Source organism: Macrobrachium rosenbergii, chromosome 56 (genome assembly GCF_040412425.1).
Source record: "Macrobrachium rosenbergii isolate ZJJX-2024 chromosome 56, ASM4041242v1, whole genome shotgun sequence".
NCBI lineage: Eukaryota > Metazoa > Arthropoda > Malacostraca > Decapoda > Palaemonidae > Macrobrachium > Macrobrachium rosenbergii.
The window spans coordinates 65,242,857-65,262,888 of NC_089796.1; the positions used below are offsets into that span (position 1 = coordinate 65,242,857).

The window sequence follows — 20,032 nt, forward strand, 5'->3', positions numbered from 1 at the left end:
ACACACATATGCAAACAGGTAATATAACAGAAAATAAAGGAACAAGATATGGACACACACACACACACACACATAACATGAATACCCATTACTCGTGTACTGAGATAATATAACAAAAGAAGATGCAAGCAAAACAACTGCCTCCGTATGAGCGCATTTGCATGCGAACTTTGTTTGAATAAGAGCATCTGTTGTGGTGTGCGTTTATGAGCCAAAACATATAATAAGAAAGCAGATGCAGGAGGCACCAGGAAAACTCGCGACAATTTTGATAAAGAGAGAGAGAGAGAGAGAAAGAGAGAGTAGGTCTAATTTTGGATAAGGAAGTGCAGACTGTGACAAGGCTAAACCAGTAAAGTAATAAAGCCAAAAGAAAAAACAAAAAGACAAGTTAAAAAAAGCCCACTTTCTTTCCCCCTAAGGAATGTTTAAACAACAATAATCATTTTCTCAAAAAAAATATGCGGTAAAAATACTGAAATATTAATAAACTGCCCAGACGATTCAGCAGGCTGCCTCGGGAAATAGAAAATATTCAAAAGTCATAGTGAAATCACTGATTAACTAGAGACACCTTCTGCAAAGCAGCATTTTGCAAAGTAGCAAACTGATCTTTCTGATGAAGTAGGAACCTGAAGAAGATATTCTGGAGCCTAAAACTAGAACTGATGAGGATAAAGAGATCAGAGTCTTAATAAAACTGTCGTTAAGGTAATTTAAAAAATTGGGAGGACTTATGGATCCAATTACTTTGGTCCGTGTTATGAACGACCATGACCTCAAGAAACTGATAAAGAAAGGACCAAGACTTCAAGAAACTGACAAAGAAAGTACAATGGCCGCAAGAAACTGACAAAGAAAGAACAATGGCTGCAAGAAAATGACAAAGAAAGGACAATGACCCAAAAAAACTGACAAAGAAAGGACAAAGACCTCAAGAAACTGACAACAAAGGAAAATGGTCTTAAGAAACTGGAAAAGAAAGTACAATGGCCTCAAGAAACTGACAAAGAAAGTACAGTGGCCTCAAGAAACTGACAAAGAAAGGACAAAACCTCAAGAAACTGACAAAAAAGACAATGGCCTTAAGAAACTGACAGAGAAAGTACAATGGCCTCAAGAAACTAACAAAGAAAGGACAATGACCTCAAGAAACTGACAAAAAAGGACAATGACCTTGAGAAAATGACAAAGAGAGTACAATAGCCTCAAGACACTGACAAAGAAAGGCCAATGACCTCAAGAAACTGACAAAGAAAGGACAATAGCCTCAAGGCACTGATGAAGAAAGGCCAATGACCTCAAAAAACTGACAAAGAAAGGACTATGTCCTCAAGAAACTGATAAAGAAAGGACAAAGACCTCAAGAAACTGGCAAAGAAGGGACAATGGCCTCAAGAAACTGAAAAAGTAAGGCCAGTAACCCCAAGAAATTGATCAAGAAAGGACAATGACCACAAGAAAGTAATAAAGAAAGGACAATGACCTCAAGAAACTGAAAAAGACAGGACATTACCTCAAGAAGCTTCAGTATAACGCAAGTTTTAAGATGCATCCATGAATGAATACTACACTTGTGCACTTGGAAACGGCGCAGAGACACTCCAAGTGTTCTGGGGAGAGAATTGTTGTGGGAGGAAGGTCTTCACGCTGAAATGTGAAACGACTCAGTTTTAAACAAGTCGTTCGAAGAAGGTTGATTCCTGTACTCAGTAGTCTCTATCATTCTCTGTCATTTAAACTCAAATACATACATACATATATATGTGTATATATATGTGCGTGTGTAAGGTACCTTTTTACGTTGTATTTTTAGCTTATTTTTATCTAAAAAAACCAACCACTATGAAACTTGTAAATAAAAAAAACTTGACTTACTGATATTTGCATATGCATAGAACCCTTACATAAACTCTCTCTCTCTTTCTCACTCTAATAAGCACACACACACACACACACACAGTACCTATCTCTCTCTCTCTACACTTATATATTCAGCCACATACCACATGACACAGATGTACTTGTCTTATCTTTGACGCCACCGGAGGATATCCGTCAGTACGTTTCATTGACCCCGTCTGGGCGAATTCCCTCTGAAACCTGTGAGAGTTTGGGATTGTGGAATGTCTAAAACGTGCGTTAGTTATGGAACTGTCTGGGCCTGTGAAATGTCTAAAATCTGTAGCAGTCTGGACCTCTGAAATACCTGAAACCTATGTCAGTTTGGACCTGTGAAATGTCGAAAACCTATGCCAGTTTGGACCTGAGAAATGTCTAAAATCTATGCAAATCTGGACCTGTGAAATGTTTAAAACCTATGCCAGCTCGAACCTGTGAAATGTCTAAAATCTATGTCAGTTTGTACCTGTGAAATTTCTCAAACCAATGCCAGTTTGGTCCTGTGAAATGTCTAAAACCTATGTCTGTTTGGACCTGAGAAATGTTTAAAACCTGTGCCAATTTGGACCAGTGAATTGCCTGAAATCCATGCCAGTTTTGACCTGTGAAATGTCTTAAACCTATGCCAATTTGGACCTGTGGAGTGATTAAAATCTATGCCAGTTTGGACCTGTGAAATGTCTTAAACCTATACCAGTTTTGACCTGTGAAATGTCTAAAACCTATGACAGTTTTGACCTGTGAGATGTCTAAAACCTATGCCAATTTGGACCTGTGAAATGTCTGAGATATTGAAACTGTTGATGTTTAAAATTTTACCGAATATAGAAATGCGTTAGCTTTAAAACATATTTGATTCAGGAATTACTAAAACTACGAGTGCACAGATTTTCATCAACAACCCCATTTTTCCAGCAAATGGGCTAATTACTATATTACCCATCTCGTAATGAGATTGTGGACGTTCATTCAAGCAGTAAATGAATAAATACATCTCTGAGAAGGTCTAGACACTATCTGGTTCTCTTAAGAATCCTTCCTCGAGTGTGGATGTCACTGAGTAACCTTAGATGAGGTGATTTTGTGATGGCAATTGTTGAACGCAAGTATTTAAGAGAGAGAGAGAGAGAGAGAGAGAGGGGGGAACAAAATGAGAAGGAAAGCTTTGTAATGAGGATGAATGAAAAATGTATGACAGAGAGAGAGAGAGAGAGAGAGAGAGAGAGAGAGAGAGAGAGAGAGAGGAACAAAAATGAGAAAGGAAAGGTTTGTAATAAAGGATGAAGAGTGAAAAAATGTATGACAGAGAGAGAGAGAGAGAGAGAGAGAGAGAGAGAGAGAGAGAGAGCAGCATGGAAAGTGGGTAAATGTGGGAAGCATGTTTTGGCCGAAGAAGCTCGGCATTTTTGTATTGAATTATGGATTATCTGTCACTAAACAGCCATTACTTTTCTGCTTCCTTCCTCTACTATCAAATTATGAAAGAATTCATACAACAGTCCTAACAGTCCAATTTGACACCAGTCATTTCCCATGTAATAACTCCAAATGTATTCTGGATATTTAAGCTTAATTTCAACATAAATTCAACCGGTGCCCTTGCAGATACGATGACCTGGGCTTGTGACTGGAAATTCGCGTTGATTCTGGCAGTGGTGATACAGATGGGAATCTGCCAACACGAACGGGTGCAAGGTCCTCGGCGTAAGTACCTTCAATCTTGCAGTAGTAGTAGTAGTAGTAGTAGTAGTACCTTCAACCTTGTAGTAGTAGCAGGAAGTATCTTCAACCTTTTCATTCCTCAAACAAAGGTCAAGTTATGCACGACATTGACCTTTGTGGCCAACAAGTTCGTTCTAAATGTGGCTTTGCATGAGAGGACATTTGTCATGACTCATTCTACACTTAAGGTAGCTTCCATGCCTCATCATGACCCACTCTCTACTCATGCGATGCCTTTAAGATTTTTTTTCATCGTCAGTGCTGAATATTGCTATCATTTTCATAGTTAATGGGAAGGTTGGAAGGATATTATTTATTGTGTTACATGAACCTCATGATTCATCAGGTGGGATCATCAGGAAAGCCTTCAACAAAGACCCAGACGAGAATCCGTCATGTTCTCCAAAACCTATTGCCGTGGACTGGGACATGGTCAAACATCGAGTCATTTCGATGGTCGGCAACGACGACGTCTACAAAGAAGATTTACTTCATTCACGATCTCCCGGCAGAGTGCTTCCCGTCGAATGGTGTCGCTCCGAAATGACTCCCTGCGGAATGCCTGGAAGACAGTGCTCGCCTGGGCCAATGGGGAGAAAAAGTACAGCGTTTGCCGTCTCGACTGCGAAAGAAGAACGCTTGCTCGTCTCTCTGGATTACTTGGAGGCAACACGCTGCCTCTGCAGGACCAATACGTCTGTTGTGGATCTGTTTCCCATCATAACGAAGGTCAACATTGCTAAACAGTGCAGTAACGTGGGAGGAGGATTGAGTAACAGTGCTGGTGAGTCATTTCAGCATGTTAAACAGATTGTCTGGTTTAACTTCTCGATTTCCTCACACTTTCTTTTTTTGGATATGCAGACATGCATGTAGCTGCAAGCCTGTAATCCAAATGGGAGATAAATACGGACACTCTACTTCCCCTTGTTGAACATCAAATGCATTTGGACTCAGGACTTGCAATGCAAAATGTAGCCATAACAAATGAGGATAGGTCTACTGAAAGTAAATTATGTCACGTACCAGAAACACTAGCCTGTGACCAGGCAGCAGATGTGTCTTTAGCTTTAAATATTAGCCATACATGAATTCTTTACAGGTAAAGTTCTTTCGTTTTATTCATCTTTTTCTCCTGCAGTAGTCGTCGGCACAGGAAGAGACGCTACAGTGTCCTTCCCTTACGCAACGCCCGTGGAAGATGACGCTCCCTCCAGCGTTATGATTTTGAAGGCCTTTGAACAAACTCGACCTCTGATGTCAGTGGTTCATTCTTCTGGTGATGTGTAGTTTGATCACGTATTTCACAATTGTTATTCTTTTGTTTATTGATTTATCAGTTTTTTCTACTGTGCTCAGCAAAAACAGTAATGTTTTTAAGGCTTCTTTCATTGCAATACTGTAATATAAGCAACAATACGGATTCTATCAATAACCTTCCAGCTTCTTGAAATCACCACAACTTACCATTGTCACTGCAGAACTTCATATTCATCCCCAGAATCGACTTCATGATAAGGATAAAGAACACTCAAATCTATGATGGGCCCGAAGACTGGAGAGTGAGGGCCTCCGTGTCTTTCAGTATGGGTATCGTCGAACTCCTCCTTCGGAATGTCAGCCAGGGGGACGAGGGTCCCTACATGTGCATGGTGGAGTTTCTCAGTTCTTCTTCCTGTTTCTCGATGGCGGAACTGTCTGTATCTGGTAAGGAATTCTAAGTTAGCCCAGTACCAGAGAAACTGCAATCTTTTTTATTTGTGTATAGGTATGTTTGTTGGCTGGCTTACGTTTCTTAGTATAGCTGCATTCATAATTTACAAATCACCTCTTCCCCTGGTTTTACCTTTATTGGAATTTGAGAAGAAAACGTAATTTTTCATAGTGAAAGCAGTATTTCAAATATAGACAGTAAGCTTGTGTTCGCGACCCAATTTGAGAGAAAATACATTTCTAAAATCTGTAAGATTTAGTATGTTCTAGGAGTATATTAATTAACTGGGGGGGTCATTCACATATAAAACGGTATACAAGCCATGAAGAGCAGAACTGTCACTGAACTAAATTTTTTTCAATGCGCTAAGAAGGGGAAGGCTGCTGTGGTATTTATTTTTTATGAATTGCATCATTATGCCAGATAAGTACACCGCCTTGCTTTGATTCCTCTGCAGTTCGAAGACTATTAAAGTCCATTTTAAGGCTTTTAGTTAATTTTTTCTTTCCCCCAGGCATTGCACAAGACATAGAGCAAACAGTATGTCGGCCTCAGATGACAAAACCAACTTGGGCAACTTTCCAAGATGGTGCTCCAATGCCGGTGGTTTTCAACAGTAACTTCAACCAAAACCTCCTGGTCCAGAAATGTGGGGCTTTAGGAGGAAACCAGTGCCAAGCTGCCAATCGCCAGTGCGTCTCTTCCACGACTAGAGAAAAAGAAACGACGGTCTGTGTCCCAGACGATGCTGAAGGTGACCACCTGTCCAAAATGGCAGTTCGTTACGTTGAGGACGAAACGTGCGCATGTGGCCCGAGGGAGGTGTTTCAGATGGGTTCCAGTTCAGGAGAAACTGTTCACATCACGAACATGAAGAAAGTTGGGACTTGTCCCAGTAAGTATGGAGATTATTTTCCTCACCTTTTTCTGGTTCATGATCTCGCTCATGACTGATGGAAAGAAGGCAGAGGAACACAGAACATGTAAATAAGAGGAGCGTAAAACATGTATCCAGGTTAAAGTGATTGTATAATTTGTTACTGTTTTTTTCAACAATACTAAACTCTATCAAATCACAGCTTCATTTGTAATTCAGTATCCTTTCTGAGACAGATATTAGAGACAATTAGTCATTTTCTGTTCAAGAGTGCTTTATCCCCTACAACAGTTTACAGCATCAATTGCACCATATTTCAACAGCTTAAATTTTAAGAGCATATTAGTGTGTTTAAACCAAGCTGTCTTCTTTTCCCCTAGAAAAGAAAATACATTCTAATTCTGCTTTCCAATCCTTGAATTTGGCTCCAAGTGTGCTTTTAAAGTCCCTTAATCCTTTAATGATCCTTGCATATGGGTTTTCATTCACTCCAAGACTGCTTTTCTCGTCCGCAGGAGGATGCCAACCAGAATACGTCGTGGTCCAGTGGCGTGATCTGAAGGAGTACTTGAACAAATGGACAACCCTCAGCTTGAACGCCTCCATAGAGGGTCAGGCTCTCAAGGTCAAAAGGTGCCACGAAAGCCTAACACCCTGCTCTGACCCCAACGTCTTCTGCGAACTGGCAGAGGAGACGAAAACACGTAAGCGAATCAAACTGAAGAACGTCAATTTAAAAATCAACCTCAAGATCGTCGAGGCGAGCAGGTGTGAATGCAAGAAGAGGGAGAACCCGACCCAAGACGACTTCGGCCAAGTGAACAGCCCCCCTGTGATTACCTACGCGAAACTTGGGCATTTGAGAGCAAAAAAGAGTGGGAAAAATTGATGGTCAGCTTTGGTGATGACAGAGGACCTCACCCTTCAGAATCTATGAAGATTAAAAAAGAAAATTAATAGTGATTTCTGTTTGTGGTGGGGAGCTGGATTTCCGCTGTTAGTACACACTGACACTTAGGAGCTTGCTACCTCATCCCAAAATACTCCCCAGGACAATAAAGCATTCCTTCCCCTTCCAACATCTTTTCCACTCAATCTACCCAGGGATTTCTAATCTTCCTCTTTTCATCCTTCCCAACACCTGTAAATCCATCCTTTCACCTTTGCTAACTTTTTCTTACCACTTCTGAACTCTACATTTCTCATCTTTCAATTTTTCTATCAGACACGTTATGCAAACATTTCCATTTTTTTTATTTTCATTTCATATGCATTCAACATCTATACTTCAATTCTATACAGGAGAATTAGCTCAACATTGGCTCATTGACATTCGTCTTGCATGAATCAAACTGTTTCCATTTCTCCACACTTCATATTAACATTCATTATCCATCTTCCTGGTTTCCATTTACCTTTATAACTTTACACATACTCACTTTTTCTCTAAATTTTTACACTCCCTAGCCTTTTCATGCTCTTTCTCTAGTTTCTGCAGTTTCTCTTCGCTAAACATCGAACCCCTCTACACTCCATCCTTGGCTCATTACTGCATTTACATCTGCTGTCATTTCTCTGCCTTCTTCCCTATCATACTGTGTAATATTGTGCCCCTATGATTCCTGCAGTTGTTTCTATCACTTTTACCTTTATAATTCCTCTAACCCATTCCAACGGAACATTTCCCTAATCTAGAGATAACTTACAAATCTTGACCAGATACTCAATCACCTCATCTCCATAGCATCGCAGCATCTCATTTGTAATCCAATCAACTTCCATTCTTCAGCATCATAATTGCCATTCTTGCATCAATCAACAGTCACTCCCTCAAGCAATCTCAGACGTACTCTGGCTTCTTCCACTCTTTTATCTTCTCCACTCAACAGCTCTTCAAAATACTCGCTCCACTGACCTCGTTTACATATTTTATTCTGATACATTTATTCGTTAACCTTTCTCTTTGCACACTGACTTACCAAAGAGAACAACTTCTTGCTCTCAGCAAAGTTCTTACTCAACTTTTTCTCTTAATTTTTATTACGTGCCATCTCTTATTCTTATTTTTTCTTTTAGCTTTGTCTACCCTGTCCATCCGCCTGTATTCCTGATATGGTCTTCTCTCGTCATGCAATTGCCTGGACCTCATAACATCATAATATTTATGTTGGCTTTGCCCGCTTTGAGATGTCTTTGTAATGCTCTAATGCACAATTTGCAAATTGTAAAAATAAATCTCATTATTATATGACTCTATTCTTATCTTTATTTTCTAGTTGTGCTTTGCAACGAGACGGACAAAGGAACAGACAGGGATACATTGGTAATATTCACACTGCCTAGTTCACATTGTTTAAATTATACTGACCTTAGGTCAGCACGTTAAGTATCTCTACACACGCGTACACACTCACACACACTTGCAACATTTATAACAAAATTATCTTACGAAACAACGCAATACTTACAACTGTGCTTAACTGTCATTTACTCAATCAGCAAACAACAAACCGTTTAGTTGCATTGTTCAAACTTCTCAACAGGAGCAAAAGAAACTCGTAAATGTGTGACATTACCTTATTTTCTCCACCGTTATGGATTCCTTTAATGGAGAATTATTTACGGAACGGTTCGAGACTGAAGCAGGACCTTGGACGGATTCAAAATTTCTCAGGGGTACATCACAAAAACAATCATGAAAACTGATAAAGAGTCGTGATAGGAGTAGGCCTACATCACAAAAACAATTATGGAAACTGCTACAACGTAGCAACGTTCGATAACTTGTAGCGTTCTTTTTTTCTCTCTCTCTCTCTGAAAAGTTAAGACTTTCCTTTGGATATGTCATAAAAGTTGCGATTTATTAAAATGTTCGAGAGAATTACAATTAAGTTCCATTGCCTGGAAATGAAGTTCACGCTCTCATGCCTGCCAATACCACCGGAATTATTTACAAAATAAATTATTCTAAGGAAGATAAACTATTATTCTTTTTTCACTTTGGACAAACAATATACCGTAAGTTTAATCTTATAAGAATAATTTTCAAAAAAAGATTGTAAGAAAAGGTTTTGAGAGGAAAAAAAATAAAATCATGATCGCTCCTTCAATGCCTTTTCGAATGCTGAGGTTGGCAACATTGCCTATTTGTAAACAAAAATGGCGTTCGTGTGTTTGGCGGATTTTGAATGACCGTAGATTGTGTAGTTAGCCCACGAGATTGGCCATTCCCGTTGGTTGTCAGATTCTTGATATCATGCAGCTATTGAAGCCAGAATGGGTTAATCACGATGGTAAGATTGTTACGTACTATATTAACCAATTAGCCTAACGGAGGCCTCGTCGGCCTACCGCAGCCCCAAAAGGTTGTCGGCATTATGGACGGAGCCGAGGCCTATTTGCCGACACTTACGGCTAATTGGTAATGTTGCGCCATTTTAAATTTGGATAATGACCCACCTAAAATTTAAGACGTTATGAATGGTTGTGAGGCGTATAGACCTGTGGTTTTGGCCATTTCCCACACAAGCCACCCTAAATATGTCCGAGCATTCCCTAGGCCTATGCCTATGATACCTATGCCGACAGTAAAGTATAAACGTCAGTATTTACATTACGTTATTGTAGAATCGCACGTCCATTCGACTGGAGTCGTAAGGGAACGCATAGGCTTGTGTGTCTGCCTCATAATGAGCATTGGCCTAGTGTGTGAAATTGATCCTAGGACAAGAGAAATACAAAGGCAGACCTCATTTATGAATCGACCCTGAGGCACATAAAGCCTACACATTCCATAGTTGATGCCAGGGTAAAACTGCAGACTGCTGCTGCTGCAGCCTGATTCGCCAGTGGTCAGCGGAGATATTGACCATCTTTTGTTTAGCCTATGATAGCCTGTTTACTGTCTTTGCTAAATTTAAGCCGGCATTCCGTGGCGAGCTAGACTATGGCAGTTGACGTTTTTCTATAGAATTTTACCTGGTGAACAAAAATTTAAAGTAATTACAGCCGGGAGAAAAAATATTACTTTAAATTCTTGTTCACCAAGTAAAATTCAATAGAAAAACGCCAACTGCCATAGTCTAGCTCGCTGCGGAATGCCGGCTTAGATTTACCCTGCCTTTTTATATTTTTACTTTCTTCCTGCCCGTTTTGCATGTAAACTGTTCATTGTTAAGCTAAAGGGCCACCGTAGGCTAGTAGTCTGAAATTTTACAGTACCAATGCTGGCTGGTAGATCAGGGTTGACTGCAGACTGTGGCTTATAAACTGTTCCTGAAATGGCTGAAAATATAGTTATGTGCATTGACTGTGAGTCAAGTTGCAGGCTGGCAGTTGACCATGCTGGTAGGCATAAATACATATTCTGACCTGTATTTGAATAGCTGTATTAACTGACACAGGCTTTTGGTGCTGGCTGGCAGGCCACTCCTTCAAGTGTAGGCTAGTACCAATTAAATGCATAGATTCTATGAGAATTGTTAAATTAAGAATTTCAGAATTATTGAATCAAGAGTTTCTTTCAGAGATATAAATCACTATGGCAAACCAAAGCAGTTGTATGTAAAGTGTCTTTAGTTCTGGAGTTTGCATTACTATTAAATTGTTTTTCTTTTAAAGTAGTTTTGAGTTTGAATTACTATTAACTTGTTTTTCTTTTAAAGTAGTTTTATCTTAATATTTTTCATAATATCTCTATGATAAAACTGTGGTATAAAACAGTAAATTGTTTATCATAAAATATTTTGGCCAATGTGCTATCAGTGGCATAGTATAGCACAAAGTATGTACTCTTGAATGTTTTTGTTTTTGAAATGAATTATTTCCTTTCAGGTGATAAGGCCATCTTTAGTGTAGATTTGCATCCAGATGGCTCAAGATTTGCGACAGGAGGACAAGGTCAGGACTCATCAGGTCGAGTTGTGATTTGGAACCTTAAGCCCGTTGTGTACGAAAAGTTTGAGGAAGATGAAAAGGTATGATGTCACTGAAAATGAACTGTTGCTCATAGGAAAAGAGTTAGAGGGAATCATTGGGACATTGATGAAAGTTGAATCAGATACCTGTTTGGAAGGTGCAGTAATTCTAATTCCAATAACTTGTCATCACCTAAGAAGGGAATTCCAGTGACATTACTCTCTTAGGCTATTTCAGATTTTCTCAATTTTCTTAATTGAGTGTGATTCCCTGAACTGGTAGGTGATCTTTCCTGACACATGTCATAAGAATTTCCTGGAGGAAGGATGTATCGGGATGTGGAGGTAAGTGTCTTGAAGATCTAAGGAGACCATGATGTCTCCTTCCCTGATTGCTGCCAAGACTGGTTAGGGTGTTTCCATCTTGAATGGAGTTAGGTCCAGGTAGCTGTGCAAGGTTGACAGATCTATGTGAAGTCTCCATGAAAACCCCTATATGACTATGTTGGAGACCTTCCTATCTTGTTAATTGTTCTTCCCAAAGGATTCTGTGGTTCATGAACACTGTAGATTGAAAGGTCGTCTGGTTTTTCCTGTGTATGGATGACAGTGGATTGGGCAAATGAATGCCAGTGTCATTACCATCTCCATGAATTGTCATCAATCTTTATCTGGCTCCCCATTATCCTCTATCTTCCATGCTGTATGGTGTTAATGGGTACTCTGAAGTTAAGGCAGGGTCCTCATGCCTACAGTAAACTATTGTCCAGTGAAATCCAAGTGCATTGTTGTGCTTGGGAGAAGTGGTACAAGTAGCTATTGCTTTCAAAGGAAACTCCTGAAGCTCCAAATCTAGATTCCATTGTAGAATGGTTGGATAGACCCTGACTATTCACTGTCTACACTTTGATCAGCAAGGGACTCAGAGGGAATTGAGATAATGGAATTCTTCAGCTCAGAAACCACTAGGTTCTTGTCTGTGGTGCTCTTTATTTTCCATTGGAGCCAGGTAGCACAGTCTGTAATATGACTCAGTCAAGACAGATTGTGGTATCAGTGGGCCAGTCCTTTGATGGTGTTCAATGTAACCATTGTTACAGTGTCATCATGCCACACAACTAATGTACTACATCTTTTTCACAAAGATTCCCCCCTCCCTTCCTTATTCCCTTCTGATTGGTCATGGCAATCCTTATTTGTCCTGTAGAGTAGTGTAGGAGAGAAAAGGAATTGTCATTTCGAATGGTGCCTTTTATGTTTTCTGGCAAATTCAAAGTAATGACTGGATGTTTTGGGTTTTGGAAATCAAAGGCTTTAGGATAGACTGGATAACCCCCAATTTGCCCTCAAAATTGGTCTTTGTTGGAGGAGAAGCGTAATCAAATTTTGAATCTAGAATAGGGTGAGAACTCATTCTTAGTCAGGGGCATTTTGTTGGTGTCCTCCTATTCTAGGTGAGGAACCAGAGGATCAGTCCATTTTGTAAACTCTGGAGTTCCTGAGGAGGAAGAAGGGATTGGCAAGGGAAATGTACTGTGTATGCTGGAGTTGAGGCCTTCCTGCTAGATGTCAGAACTGTGGCCAAGACATTACCTGAGGCTCTCGCTCATATCTCGGCATCAGTCCTTATAGCTTTGGTTTCATGAAGTGTTATTTAGATGTTATTCTTGCTGGTTTGTTTATATTTTCAATCACCATCTTGACCTCTGGCACCACTGTCCAGTCACTATATCTGATGACTGCCTTTGAAATGTTTCACCTTGCCATAAAGACAATATTCATTGTGAAGGTCAGCTTTCAAGCTCAGTTGTGTTCATACCAGTCGTCCAACAGGTTTGACTGAGGCTGTTCCATATTCTCTGAACTGTCATTGGTCGTGAGGCATCATCCGCCACTGGTGATGGAGCAGTGTTTGTTCTTCAAAAACATACCGCCACTGGTTTAAGATACCATTGGTATCACAAAGGAGAATTATGTCCTTTAGATTGGAGCAGTGGGTAGATATGATGATTTGCTGAGTGGGCAGTTCCAGGTACCATACAATAGGTGATTATACATTTCGGTTGTAACATTTTTGCAAACTTTAAGTAAAGTGTATGTAATGTCTTTTAGCATATAAACCTTCCTTGTACTTGAACTGCCTACCACCAGATCCAGTATCTCACTACCTAAGTATAGCTTTTGTGTTCTAAGATGTATGATCTTTTATTAACAAACGATTTTGAATCATAATAAGATTTGCTGATACTGCTTTTCTTGAGAAATGGGATTTCACAATATACATTAAAATTACTGTGAATGAGTTTCTCAGGTAGTTTTTTCTTTAGATGTTTTTGTTTTTGATCTTGTTCATGATTATTTTAATTTATCTTGTTTAACATAAGTTTTTTGTGTATTTGATATTTTTATTTTTGTTGAAATTCATCCCTGTAAAATAACATTATTGCTGTTGTAATAAGTTCAGTAAATAGTGACTGCCTTGATTTTTTTTCTGTTATGATGCTGTATATTTTCTGAATATTTGATTTTATCTCTGTGTTAGGTGCCTCGTTTGTTGTGTCAACTAGATCAGCATCTTGGATGTGTGAATTGCGTACGATGGTCTCATGCAGGTCGTTACTTGGCATCAGCTGGTGATGACAAAGTTATAATTATATGGCAACAAAGTAGACTTGGAGGTAATTCCTTCTTTTTTATCATTTGATTGAGAAGATGCTTTATTCCAGAATAAATGAAATAGTACAGCTGAACTGGAAAGTTTGGCATGGGCAGGTGTTCATACATCAGTTTTGTGCTATATGTTTGTTGTTTCTTCAGAAGTACAAACCATGTTATTTTACATAGCCCTTGAGCTGTATGTGCTATGGTGAATATACTTTTATTATTTATTTATTTTTTTTAAGCTTGTAGTCCAGCCATTCAATACCTTTATCATAAAAAAATTTAGAAATGGAATAACTAATAGGTGCTCGTTCAAAGGTTTGTCCAAAATGCTGTACCATGCCCTCTTTAATGCCAAAAAACTGTACACCAACATCATGAAGGAGAGGATGGATGAATTATGAAAAAGGGAAAGTAGAAGCAAATTTTGAAGATTGACAGTAGTCTAAAAACAGTCAGGATGGTCTCAGTAACAAGTATGTAGTGCACCACCTTTGAAATGAGAACATCAGTGTGTTTATAGAAGTGTTGTTGATGAAGAAAAAAAAAAAAAAAAAAAAGGCATTTCAAGAACTGAGAGCAATATTCTTAACAGGATCAAACGATGCCAGCATAACTCTTAACAGCTGAACTGATGAAGAGAATGAATTGAGGTTGATGTGAGATAAACCAGGTGTAGTATTTTATGAAATTTGAATATACTGTAAAGGCAGTTTGAATTAGTTTCACCATCCGAAATGTTGAAGTAGGACAGAACTCAGACTTCATTATAGACTGAGTTGATGCAGTCTGACAACCAAAGTATTGTTATGAGAGAGACTCTGGTATTGGTATCGTGGAACAGAAATTATTGACACTAGGAAATGTGATGGAGATTAGAGGTCAAATTCAAATATAAGGAAATGATGAGTAGGAGAATAAGAAGAATCTCTAAATGAAAATATCACAGGGTTGTGTAGAGTATTATAAACTACAAAAACTGAATACTTTCATATGCATAAAAGGAAAAAATTTATAGAAATTTTATATTTCGTAAGGTTAGGGAGAGAATGAATCTCCATATACCAAAAGAACAGAATTTTTCTAAAATTTTATATATATAATATATATATATATATATATATATATATATATATATATATATATATATATATTTATATATGTGTGTGTGTGTGTGTGTGTGAGATCTTCATTTATGTTGGGAAGAGAGAGGGAGAATGGAAAACATGAAAATGTTCTAGAGGTCAGTATAGAAGGAGGTAGCGCTACGATTAACTTCTGAAAGACCAAAAAGAGGATTTAAGTATCCTTGGAAATAAACGTCTGGACAACGTGAGAGGGAAAAAAATGTGTTTGATTCACAGTCGTATATTATACTCCTTTTCTTTCTATTTCCCTCAATAATTGCAAATGGAATTATAGAAAAATTTTATTACAAGTTATGATGATATTTTGCACTCTATATTGATCTTGTCTTATAGGTAATCTTATAGTCAAATTACCTTAAGAGATTTACCATGGATGTAGTGGAGAGTAGGCAGAAGCAAGGATTATTATTGCTCCTGAGGGTAGGGGTTAACAAGGAATAAACGCAGTCACTTCCAACCAAGTACATTTGGCATCGTGGGAGGAAACGCCAAAAAGGACAAGGTCTAGAAGCAGTACAGTAAACAGAACCACTAAAAAGAAAGTGGGCAAAAGAAGGTCATTACAGATGAAGAAGTTGCAGAACGCTGTGCACAGCTGCTGTAAAGTAGAATAAGATCTTGACAATTGAGATGCTTTTGACTGGTGATTAAAAGGAATGATGAACAATTTGTCAGACCAGCATTGTAAAAGGCAGAGGAGAGTGGAGAGAAAGAACTCATTTGACATCTAACCCCATAGAAGAAAATTCTGTTTTAAAAACTTTAATGACGTTGGTGAACTTTGCCAGTTTGTTTGGTATAATGGCGACAGGTAAAAGATTATGTAAAATTTAAATTATGAAAAATAATTGTCTCATCAAATGTGGAGAGACAGTGTTTAAATCAAAACTTTCTTATTGTAGCAGAGTATATGCAATGAGTCTTCCAATTAGAGTTTGACAGAGATTTTATGCATTGCCTTTTCAGGAGGTGCAGTGTTTGGTTCAAATGTTGTGAATGTCGAGTCGTGGCGTAGTGTAACTACTCTTAGGGGTCATAATGGAGATATCTTAGATGTTGCCTGGTCTCCGGGAGATGTTTGGCTCGCATCAGCTTCGGTTGACAATAATGTTATTATATGGAACACTGCAAAGTGGCCAGGTAAGTGTCATTTGATTTGGTACCTGTTATATAGTCTTCATTATGTATTTTTTTGTGAAAAATTCATTTTGCGTCTTCATTCCTCATCTGTGAACTAAATTTATTAACTTTTTCCAAAGGATGGCTTTTGTATAGTGCCTTAATGAATCTTGCATTTGAACAGGGTTTCACAAGTTCCTTGTAATGAGAAACAGCAAATTAACTCCCTTCTGAATGGTTATAATCAGCAAGAGTTGACTTGATTGGTTTTTGCTTAAATTCTTAACATTGAACCATTTTTTTATTTGCTCATGCTGTTATGATTCTGTTGAAGAATTGGATGCATATGGTATCACCTAATATGTATGTGAAAGGTCTGTGGAAGCTGTATGGAAGTTCTCTGAATTGTTAAAGAACAAAAATATCAGCTAGAGAGTAATCTTGATCATTTTAATTTTAGCATTGAGAACACCATTGTATTCACATTGTGTAAAGTCTGTTTTGTGTTGTACTAGTAACAATTCCAGCATTATGCCAGTTAAAGCTATTAAAATAATTTAAATTTGTAAATTTTTTCATCCATGATAACTATATTGTGACTCATTAGTGTTATTATTTCTTACTTTCAGAACAGGTCAGAGTTTTACGAGGACACACAGGTCTTGTGAAAGGAGTAACGTGGGATCCTGTTGGTCGTTATTTAGCCTCTCAGGCTGATGACAAAAGCCTACGTATCTGGCGCACTGCAGATTGGGGTACTGAGGAGAAGATTGTTGAACCTTTCACAGAGGTATTTCATGTTTTTCTACATGTATTTACACAAATAGTCACTTTTTTGTTTGTATGTATATGACACACTAATTATAGAAGAGAGGACAATGGGAAATGTAAAGGGAAGAATTAAACATATTCAAAACAAAGGGTAAAGTGGTTATGTGATTCAGACAATGAGCAGGGACCGGCCGCAAGCTGATCAAGGTAAGAAAAGTTATTCAGTTATATCAGAAAGAGCTATGATCAAATATAATAATGATCTAAACCACAGTCATTTCTGAGGGTTGCACTGAAAATTTGAACCAGATCTTTGCCCATTTAAACAAACTTTTAAAAAGTTAGACGTACAGAGATAGCCATCACCATACAATAAGTTGAAATACATGAGGTTGCTTACGTAATCTGAAATTTTTCCCATGATTTACTATCATTTGCCAAACTCATTACTGCTGTAATGATTTTCGTGAAAAGGTTTCTTGTATGGGCATCATGCTTCTACATTGCAACGAATACAGTTTAAACTGTCATCTTCATCATCATCGCAAATATTTTTATGTTAGCTTTTCCCTGTGCTAGAAATAGAATGAGTTCTCATCACTCCTTTCTGTTGTGTTCTTTCTGCCTGAACTTGCTCATAGTGTGACCTATAGATTTTATTCTTAGGTTTATGTATATGGAAGGCTTACTGTCATTATTTGAATCTGCAGTGTGGTGGCACAACTACAGTATTGCGACCAAGTTGGTCGCCAGATGGTCAGTATTTGGTCTCTGCACATGCCATGAACAATGGTGGACCCACGGCACAGATTGTTGAACGGGACGGTTGGAACACTGACAAGGACTTTGTTGGGCACAGGAAACCTATTACTTGTGTGGTAAGTTTTTTAAGCCCATTAGAATTTCTAATTAGAGATGACTTGACTACTTATATATACATAATAGATTTTGAATTGTAAAGGGTTCAAAAGTGGAACAAGTTCCCTCCATTCACATCTGCATGAATTTTTATTATTGGTGCCATTTTGCTTCAGCCAGCCATAACTACATTTCTCAACACTTAAATGTTGGTTACAAATTGGTATGATGGGCTTCTTGCCATTGGCCTCCAATAATAGTGCTAATTTAAATTTTACGATCATTGTAGAACTTTTCAATGATTATGTTTTTCTGCTCGAGCCCTTATAAGAATGCAGAAGTGTTCAGGATAAAATGACCATAATGGTAGAACTCCAAAGTTTTTCAGCTATTTATGTTCCTTTTTGATAATACGTATGATTTTACTGGTATTGTACATCTTCAATACATTGCTTCTGTAGGAACTTTTTCTCCCGCATAATTTTTGATCGATTTTCATCATCATTTTACCATGAAGTCAGTTTACTGAATACTGCTTACACTGATGGAAGCTATAGTGAACAGAGAACAATTAATTCTATCATTAAGCTTAAAATGTAAGTCTGTGTTGTAGACCTAATGAAGCTAAAATATGTGTTTAAGAAAAACTGATTTCCATCTTTCGTTTTGTTTGCAGAGGTTTAATCCAAACATTCTTAAAAAAACTGACTCGAAGACTGGGAAATCTGTACAGTATTGTTGCGTGGCAATTGGATCTCGTGACAGGTCCATCTCAATCTGGTTTACTTCACTGAAGAGGCCTCTTGTAGTCATCCATGACATATTTGAAGACTCAGTAAGTTGTTCATTGATTTTTAAAGGAGAAACTTTAAAAGAGCAACTCATGTTCTGTAATGTTTTTTTTTTACCAAGGCAAAGTGGTAATGTTGGCATGTATTCACACCAGTATAGTTTCCGTCTTAAGGTTATTATTGATTGCTTTTGGAGAGTGCTTGAAGTTAAAAAAAAAAAGTATGCAAGGTAAAAATTGTACACCCATTCATAATACATCAGAAATTAAAACCAAAGGTATCAAGAAGTTTGGTGGGTTAAGGCCATTGACAAGTGCTATGCTTTAAAGTATGCAGCAAAAAAGAAAAGATATTAATGAATCCTATGTAAAACAAAAGTAGGTATTATATAATAGAAACTTTCCCAATCCTTTGGTCTAAAAGGCTAGTTAAATTTGACTAGTCAATGTATATCTGTTTTACCAACTAGTCACAAGAGGTATTGTTGACAAGAGAGGACTTTCCCACAGGGGGAATGTTCACTCTCTATCACAGGGCTCATTTCATTAGTGATTTGAGTAGTTTCATTTGCCCAGCCAGAAATGAAGGCTTTGGTCAAGCATCAGGTACTTAGAGATTGTTGATTGATGCCCAATCTCCAGGCGACTTGTTGAACAGTTGCTAGCATTTATTGTTATCCAGAATTGTACCAGTAATGTTTACCCATTGTATACTACTAGGATACCAATCTTGCAAAGGATTCTTTTTATACTGTCCTGTCTCCATAACTACCAAAAGTGGAGATGATTATATAAAAGAGAGTGTTAAATTATGCTTAGATGCATCCTTTTTGTAAATGTTTCCCATTTTTATCTAAGCTCTTACAAGCACATGCAAACTCAGTATATCAGAATTTCTATATTCCAGTGCAGTATTTTATTATGAAATTGATATTTATTGTCTTATTCATAATACCTCTTTTTATGCTGTTTATATATCTTCTGGTATTCTTTTTCTCTCCCTTGTTCCTTCCCCATATGGGGGTAGTACAGTCAGTGCACCTAACACGGTGCACTGTAGCCATTATTTAGGGTGTTTGCAGCATCCCTTCATCCCCTAGCTGCAATCCCTTTCATTCCTTTTACTACACCTATGTACAATCTGTATTCTCTTTCTTCCATCTTACTATCTACCCTTTCATAACAGTTGTTTCATAGTGCAACTGTGAGGTTTTCCTCCGGTTACCCCTTTAAAACCTTTTTTTTTTTAAATGAACCATACCTCTCCCATTAAGTAGCTTTTACTTCCATGCCAGCAGTACTTTGACAAATTGAAACAAAAAATGAGAATACTTGGTTTTTTATGAATGTCATTTTCTATCTATATACTTCCCCCACCCCCTACCAAGGGAATGATAGGTACAAACACCCCTAGCTGGTCAGTCTGTTTCTGTTGCCGGTTTCGGTAGAAGATTGTTAGAGAGTTATCTGGGCTCGGTTTTCTGTTGATGACTTGGTTTGTAGATCTACTTGCATTTTCTCTTGGATATGGATGGTAACGACAGGTGACAGAAA

General features: G+C 38.0%; 2 protein-coding genes across 5 annotated transcripts in view; both read left to right on the forward strand.

The window, feature by feature from the left end:
• The first annotated feature begins 2,059 nt into the window (after positions 1–2,059).
• On the forward strand, positions 2,060–8,461 carry LOC136836460 (uncharacterized). Its single transcript, XM_067100728.1, has 7 exons — positions 2,060–2,105; positions 3,508–3,606; positions 3,971–4,408; positions 4,766–4,883; positions 5,126–5,331; positions 5,853–6,233; positions 6,731–8,461. Exons 2-7 carry the CDS (start codon positions 3,513–3,515, stop codon positions 7,102–7,104), a joined length of 1,611 nt encoding a protein of 536 aa, XP_066956829.1. The 5' UTR covers positions 2,060–2,105; positions 3,508–3,512; the 3' UTR covers positions 7,105–8,461.
• Positions 8,462–9,341: 880 nt separating this feature from the next.
• Hira (histone cell cycle regulator-like protein) overlaps positions 9,342–20,032 on the forward strand; it is a 77,396-nt gene continuing 66,705 nt past the window's right edge. Inside the window, exons 1-7 of one of the 4 annotated variants that reach the window (XM_067099916.1) lie at positions 9,342–9,508; positions 11,049–11,191; positions 13,674–13,809; positions 15,907–16,080; positions 16,689–16,849; positions 17,541–17,708; positions 18,365–18,523. In XM_067099916.1, coding sequence (XP_066956017.1) covers positions 9,472–9,508; positions 11,049–11,191; positions 13,674–13,809; positions 15,907–16,080; positions 16,689–16,849; positions 17,541–17,708; positions 18,365–18,523 — 978 coding nt within the window. In that variant the 5' untranslated portion in view covers positions 9,342–9,471. Of the gene's footprint in view, positions 9,509–10,396; positions 10,563–11,048; positions 11,192–13,673; positions 13,810–15,906; positions 16,081–16,688; positions 16,850–17,540; positions 17,709–18,364; positions 18,524–20,032 lie in introns of those variants that run through there. The other 3 variants (XM_067099915.1, XM_067099918.1, XM_067099917.1) reach the window with 3 other exon arrangements.

Excerpts from the sequence above, each read along its gene's own strand:
- LOC136836460 (XM_067100728.1), top strand. The coding sequence starts at position 3,513 with ATGACCTGGGCTTGTGACTGGAAATTCGCGTTGATTCTGGCAGTGGTG. Across the intron at positions 4,884-5,125 it reads GAACAAACTCGACCTCTGAT|AATCGACTTCATGATAAGGA; the intron begins GTCAGTGGTTCA and ends ATTCATCCCCAG. Across the intron at positions 6,234-6,730 it reads GAAAGTTGGGACTTGTCCCA|GAGGATGCCAACCAGAATAC; the intron begins GTAAGTATGGAG and ends TCTCGTCCGCAG.